Raw genomic sequence first — 7907 nt, 5'->3', positions numbered from 1 at the left:
CACATCATTTGCTTTTGACATGTTCTGCATATTTGGCCTTAAAGTAATAGTTGTGAATGACCTTATACTTTTTAATTATTAACCATTTGGGGTATCTAAACTTTCAAACTAGGTTACTTTAGTAAAGGAGTCAGTAATCTGTGTTGTAGAATGTGTAAAATATATTATGTGAAATAGTTTTTCAGGGCAGGACTAAATAAACTGCAATTTTTATGATCAAATGAGTCAAATATGTAAATACACATACCTTGCTACATGCACATAACTTTATTGTATTGAAATGTATCCACAGGACCCTCCTGCTATGCTGCTGTTCGATTTATGCTCAGTGTGGACCGTAAGATTGTGAATGATGACATCACTACATTCATCGCTGCTGTTTGCCTAATGTTCGGCAGTTATTACTGTTTCAATATACACTACCCTACTGAACTGGCATCAGTGCTTGAATTTTTGCAAAGGTATGTAAAGACACCTAGGAGGCGAGGTTTACAATATCCCTCAAAAGTGTGTACACCCTTACATTTCAGAAATCATTTTAGTATATCTTTAAGGGACAATACTACAGAAATGAAATATGGATATATTGTAAAGTAGTCAATATGTTACTTGTAGAGAAGTATAGATTTCCTCTTCTCTAAAAATAACTTAACATACGGTCATTATTGTCAAAATAGCTGGCAAACAAAAGTGAGTACAACTTACAGATGAATGTCATTTAACCATGCATTGCCACATGTCCTATTCATCATGTTAATGTTTTTGTCTGCTTGACAGGACCATACAAATTTGTGTATATTGTATTAGAGATGTTCAAATTTGGTATGTGTACAATTATCTCATACTAACATGAATGTGATGAATAGGATATATGGCAATGCATGATTAAATGACATACATCTGTTTTAACATTAGGTGTACTCACTTCTGTTGCAAGCTATTTTGACACTTATGGCTGTATGTTAAGTTATTTTTAGAGAGGAAATATATACTCTGGGGGTCACAAACTGGCTTGGTGGGAAAGAACTACACTTCCACAATGTACTTCAAGTGCTCAATGTGCTCTATTTTCATGCACTAATTTTGTACTTAATATACTAGAAATTCTTCTTTGGTACGTCTTAAGATAAACTTATTGACTACTCTAAAATATATCCATATTTCATTTCTATAGTATTTTCCCTTAGAATATATATCAAAATGATTGTTGAAATGTGAGGGTGTATTTTTGTGAGATTTTGTATATGTGGCTACATTTGCAGAGGTTTTCAGTGTTGTTGTTTTTTTTTTTTTTTAAAGGTGCTTCTTCATCATCAATCCTGAAAAGGGCACAAAGGTTGTGGAAAAGAAGAACAAAAAACGACTCCCAGTGAACCCAAGAGTCTTCACCTTAATCTCTGACCTTTCTGATCACGAGTGGCGAGAGACCTCGTAAAGGTGGCCTGCAACGGAAACGGTTTCCATGTTTAAACTTTTGTTAAACGTTGAAATGTATACTCTCTAAGCACTTGTGTTGTGCTTTGTTCTGCTTTAGTAGTTATTATTGTAAATATTCGACAACCTTTATATATTCCCAAGCTCAGTTTGAAGTGGCAGTTAGGTAACAGAAATGTTTTAAACTCTGAATCTAAATTTTAAATGCGTAGTCTGATGCTGATTTTAAGACTGATCTTAAGCCATTGTATACTTCTGATAAAACACAAGAACAGAAAAAAAACTGTAATGTTGTTTGAAATGCCTGCCAGTCTTCATTAAAAATACTTGGGACCACTTGACATTTTTTGATTATTTAATTTTGATTTGTATTCATCAATTAGTATGTAAGTACTCTTAATAGTTTCTTAAAGGAAAAAATCTGAATGTTTAGCAATGTAACTTCTATCTCCTAGCTCAATTGCTTAATGAATTCACTTATATTTAATTGATTTGTAATAAAATAATTTTATATAATTTACATATTTAGTTTTTTCCTTAGTTTAAATAGTTTCCTATCTGCTTTGTGAAATAATTATAGGTTTTAACCGTAATTTTTACAAAATAAATCTTCAAATCAGACAGTTCTGAGCTGTAAAAAAAGATGGTAATGAACCGTAAATATTGAGGTTTAAACCTTTAAATTATACAGTTATAAGCTGTAAAAAAAGATGGTAATGAACCGTAATTATTACAACATAAACCTTTCAATTATACAGTTATAAGCTGTAAAAAATTTGGTAATGAACCGTAAATATTGAGGTTTAAACCTTTAAATTATACAGTTATAAGCTGTAAAAAAAGATGGTAATGAACCGTAATTATTACAACATAAACCTTTCAATTATACAGTTATGAGCTGTAAAAAAGATGGTAATGAACCGTAAATATTACAGTGTAAACCCTGGAATTTGACAGGTACAAACTGTCTTTATAGCAACGTAAATGTGTTAATTAGACAGTTTTTAACCGTAAAAAAAAACATTAAAATCCGTAAAATATACAGTACAGTGGGTGCAATCCCGTAAAACCAGTAACGTTGCTACCGTATTTTTGACGGTAAAGTTCTGGCAACCACAGCTGCCGGTTTTTTACCGTAAAATTTACGGTTTATTTTTTACAGTGTAGATTGCTGCAGACCACAAACTTCTTTTCATAGCAAAAGGCTGTAGTTAAGTTTCCAGATCGATACTTCTACACAGCGCGCTCATTTCAAAGTATCGCTTCAGAAAGAATTGATGGAAACCCCAAATTTCAAAGAAAAATTGGTTAATTGAGAAAAAAGATTTTACGATTGCTTAATTAATGTAAATGACGGGAAATAAATTCCATCTGACTTGCAAAACCTGACTAACCAGTGGACCGATCTCATTTCACAGCATCTGAAATGTTGTCATGGTCAGTCTGTCGAAATATTTCTGTGTAGAAATACTTGCCTCCTAGAACTGTCTTGAACATCCACCAGGCATCCACCTCCAAAAAGCAATGACCGCACTTATTTTGTTTTGTCTGCTCGCTCTGAGGTGCTAGTAATTTATTATACATGATACACGGCTGCGTGGAATACCCGATTCTGATTGGTTAGTCAAGGTTTGTTATTCCCAGATAACAACCGGTAAAACTAATAACACAGGCTCATCCGTACTACGGATCATCTTGACTTTTAGTAATTACACATATTACTCCACTGCCGTTGACAGTTTGGCGCCATCTTGCAGCTTAAATTAGTATTTTAACTTAAATCGATGTTTCGTATCTAATTATTTACACGTGGCAAGAACCCATGTGATAAGCGGGATAATGTACATCAAGCAGGTTGTTACATATATATATATGTCAAAATTGTTCAAGGATGGTTTGAGGAACAATTGAAAGTGTTGCCTTGTCCTCCAAATTCTTAACACATCTATGAGATATTAAACCAACAAATATAGGCCCAGGATTTTAAGGATCTACTGCTAATGTCTTCGTGCCACAGGACATGTACACTTGTTTTACAGACCCTTTATGATATTATCCAGTTCGTTTTAATGTTGCGGCCAATCTGTGTGTGTAAAATGAAGATCAATACATTTTGTGCAACAACTCACACTTATAAAACATCCATTTTTTGGTAAGCCTGTGAACAACAGAAACTGTTTTTCAAGTTGCATCTTGTTTGTAGACTTTTTTTTTACCAAGCTACTGTTGGTGCCTTCACTTTTTGGAGCATCTTATTCAGAGTCTTTTTATTTGCAGAAGGCTGCTTTTTGACAGAGGGCAACTCTCAAGTTGCTTGTGTTTCCACCTCTGCTGACTTGATGGTTTGACAAGCACACATATGAGCGAGCTGGTTACTGTTCCTCGTGCCTGAATTGCACACGTAACAAGCTGAACGGATTTTCACAAAGCTATGTCTTATAAGGAACGCTGACATTTGAAGCTCATGCTAACAAGTTCAGAATTACTAGCGCAGCTTCTCCCGATGAGTGTGGATGAATACAAGAATAGCTACAAAAGCATTTCTGGACCATGTCAGTATGAAAATAGTATTAACTAACAGTTTGCATTTCTGTTTGACTGAAAATCCAACGGCGCTAAAAGCTGAAAACCTTTTTGAAAGCTCATGGGTGCTTGCTTGCTGTAGCTGCAGTGCAAAGGAAGGACAAACATAGTTTTCTGCAGTGTTCTGAACACCTCCTGGCATAGTTTTCACAGCACAAATGGCAGCTTGTTTACCAGTTGACAGAATAGTTGCTCTCATTTTTTAAACTACCTGAAATGTATTTCTCAAACAAACCTGCCTGTTACAGACTTGACATCCAAGAAAGTTTCATTTTTGGTGGCTTATCTGTTAACTTAGTAGACTACTACCACTGCCATGCTGACTCACACGCTTCTTAAAACATACAAAGCACTGTGACAGTGCGATGGTAGAGCTTGCAGTTCAGTTTTGTTTCACACATTTTTAGCGAGGCACTAAAATGGATGTTATAAATTCGGTTACGTTTTGTTATGACAGACTTGAAATAGCTGTTGATAACTCGGGGGGGCCCAGACAGACTTTTTTTTTTTTTTTTTTTTTTTTTTTGTCTGGGAAATTACAAAAAATTATCTGCAGATTTGCAAAAATATTGCTTAAATAATTTGACAACTGTGTAGAAAGAGTGTGCGTGTGTAGCTGCATGTGTCAGTGTTGATCAATGTAACACCGACTTTAAACAAACTCCTTTTCAAACAGATATGCTGCTTTTGATTAACTCAACAGCAGAAAACGGAACTGGTGACCTCCAAATAACCCTCAAAATGGATGATACAAGAACATCTGTACTCTGCATCTATAAGTCTCGGTGCCATAAAGTGGTGTTTGTAAAATGCATGGGAGTTCAATCTTTAGCGGGATTCACATTGCGTGTTAGCATCTGCTGATCTCAAGAACTTTACCAAAAAAAACCTCTTTCCGGTGAAATATGATCACCCAGTGTTTAAGCGTGGTCAAAACTGTATAATTTAATAAAGTTATTCCATCCGACAAAGTTACATTTTAGTGCCATCTGCTTGAATGTTGCTTGAACGGTTTGTTTTCAGAAGCCATGCAAGGTTGTTTTGAATATTTATTTATTATTACACTTCAGTGTTTATCCAAATCAGTCTCATGAAAATGCGTATTAGTAGCACGATTTTTGTATTTACTGCTATATAGTGCATATAGTTTTGCGTTCGTATGATACGCATTTTGGCGATAATATATATAATGCACCTAACCCACACTCCTAAACCTACCAATTGCTTATCATATGCACACCAGTCTATTTTTGAATATTAATAGTACGTCAAATATAAACAGATCTATCTATCTATCTATCTATCTATCTATCTATCTATCTATCTATCTATCTATCTATCTATCTATCTCTATCTATCTGTCTATCTTTTTATCTATCTATATTTTTATCTATCTGTCTATCTATCTATCTGTCTGTCTATCTATCTATCTATCTATCTATCTTTTTATCTGTCTATCTATCTATCTATCTATCTATCTATCTATCTATCTATCTATCTATCTATCTATCTTTTTATCTGTCTGTCTATCTATCTATCTATCTATCTATCTATCTTTTTGTCTGTCTATCTATCTATCTATCTATCTATCTTTTTATCTGTCTATCTATCTATCTGTCTATCTTTTTATCTATCTATCTATCTATCTATCTATCTATCTATCTATCTATCTATCTATCTATCTTTTTGTCTGTCTATCTATCTATCTATCTATCTTTTTATCTGTCTATCTATCTATCTGTCTATCTTTTTATCTATCTATCTATCTATCTATCTATCTATCTATCTATCTATCTATCTTTTTATCTGTCTATCTATCTATGTATCTATCTATCTATCTATCTATCTTTTTATCTATCTATCTATCTATCTATCTATCTTTTTTATCTATCTATCTATCTATCTATCTATCTATCTATCTTTTTATCTATCTAACTATCTATCTATCTATCTATCTATCTATTTTATTAATTACTTTATTTGTGTATGTATGTTGATCAACATAAGCCTAATGAAAACGATAAGTACGCTTTATTTGTAACTTTTCGCACCACCAAAAAAAAAAAAATGCTCGGTAGGCTCCAAAGGCTCTTAACTGTCAGCTCACTCGTCTGTTCTCGGCTTATTGTGATTTGGACATGTTCGCTTTCCGGTTGAATGAGTCAGAGTCGTTCATTCGTGACCGAATCGTTCGGTTCACCGGGGTGAGGATAGTTTACTAAAACCGGTTCAAGAGATTCATCGGGGAGATCCGATTCTGAAAGAACGATTCGCTGAGGGATCGGACACCGCTAGTAGACACGGTGTAAGCGCAAGATAGGAGGGGGCGGTTTTCAGGAGCTCTCCACCACAAACGTGTCCTTACACCACAGGAATGAAGCAAATCAAACGGACGCGCAGCACAGAGATATTTTGCACAACTTTATGGTTTATTATCTAAATTCGCGTCTTTTTGGCGTCTCGCAGACTGAACGGGGAAAGTTTTATATCCGAGGAGGAATACCTGCCGACGAACGGAACGCATCATCCGCAAACCGTCACACCTTCGCCTCAGCGTTTGAGCGCGTTGAGAAGATCGGATCTGCTCTCGGACTGCATTTTCTTGTTTATTTCTCTTTGGGTGTTAGGGACAAGTCCCTTGAAGTACGTATAATTGTCTTTTACAAAATGAGTGTGGATCTCTAGTTCCGTGCCCCGGTTTTCCGTAGGTTCGTGCGGATCATCTTGTGAAGTAGTTTTAGTTCCCGTAGACTGTTGTGTTGTCTCCTTTTTCTGTTTCTTGGATGCTGGAATTTAAGACTGACAGTCCCGTTCTCTCCTCATGCCCATGAAAACAACTCTCGGATGGTAAGGATTCCAGAGAATGGTAAATGATCGATGGAAAATCATGAACAGTGTTTCAGAACTCGAGGATGGACAGCAGCATAAATCGCAGGTATGTTGCACGCGCATCATCAGCCCCGTGTCGACGCATTCGTGCTGCTCGGGCAGGTCAAAAACTACGAATGTGACCAAATGCAGGTCTCACTGCGTTTATACAGACAGCAAACATAAATTCCGTGAGATTTACTCAGGGCTGCATGTTTTGAAACGCACGCCTGTATTAGTAGATCTCGAACACGTCATGCTTTCAATCCTTGTGATAAAGTATTTTTTTAAATATAAAAATGTCATGCTATGATTTAAACAAATATTAGGCTATTTGATCAAATCATAGCATGGCATGTTAATATTTGCTGTCTTGTATAACTAATTGCTTTGGATTTAGGGAGTGTGTGTGTATATATATATATATATATATATATATATATATATATATATATATATATATATATATATATATATATATATACACACACACACACACACACCCACACATACATATGGCCCATAAAACAAAGTTAGACTGTAATAATTGCACATACAGAAATCATATAATAATCATAAACAGCAAAATGGTCGGCGTTGCATACTCCTTGTCAGAACTAGTATCATTTAGTGATGACAAATGTACAAAATCTGTGAATGTTATAGCATTTTCTATACAATATTTACTCAGAATCACTTAAAATTACTTGAAAGAAAATCCTTTAGTAAAATTTATCAATCAACGGTCTGCTTCAAATAAGTTTATTTCTACTAAAGAATAAACCCCTTTAGCTTTGAAGCGTTCCGAGCGATATAGTACCAGTGTTAGATGATACCTCTCTCCATGCCTTCTGCACGCGAGGGAATACATTTGTTTCTATTATGCAGCTCACACAGAACTAAGGGATTAAGCTCAGCCCCTCCATGTATGAGCGACTGCATGTCTGCCAGAAAATCTCGCTCATGAATGCTGGAAGTTCATGCATTCACTGCAGAGAGAGCACATCAGAGATCTGACGGGG

At 35.2% G+C, this 7907-nt stretch overlaps 1 protein-coding gene and 1 long non-coding RNA gene across 2 annotated transcripts in view; both read left to right on the top strand.

Moving 5' to 3' along the window:
• The first annotated feature begins 339 nt into the window (after positions 1-339).
• Positions 340-1775, top strand: LOC122350056. The gene is made up of 2 exons (XR_006251555.1): positions 340-461; positions 1300-1775. It is a non-coding gene; the product is annotated as an uncharacterized LOC122350056 (long non-coding RNA).
• Positions 1776-6517: 4742 nt separating this feature from the next.
• The window catches only part of LOC122351122 (fibrinogen C domain-containing protein 1-like), a 90689-nt gene continuing 89299 nt past the window's right edge, over positions 6518-7907 (top strand). Inside the window, 1 exon segment of the mRNA XM_043248008.1 lies at positions 6518-6952. Coding sequence (XP_043103943.1) covers positions 6881-6952 — 72 coding nt within the window. The 5' untranslated portion in view covers positions 6518-6880.

Source organism: Puntigrus tetrazona, chromosome 8 (assembly GCF_018831695.1).
Source record: "Puntigrus tetrazona isolate hp1 chromosome 8, ASM1883169v1, whole genome shotgun sequence".
Lineage (NCBI taxonomy): Eukaryota > Metazoa > Chordata > Actinopteri > Cypriniformes > Cyprinidae > Puntigrus > Puntigrus tetrazona.
Note: the sequence above shows the minus strand (reverse complement) of the source record. Positions and strands in the feature narration are given on the sequence as shown.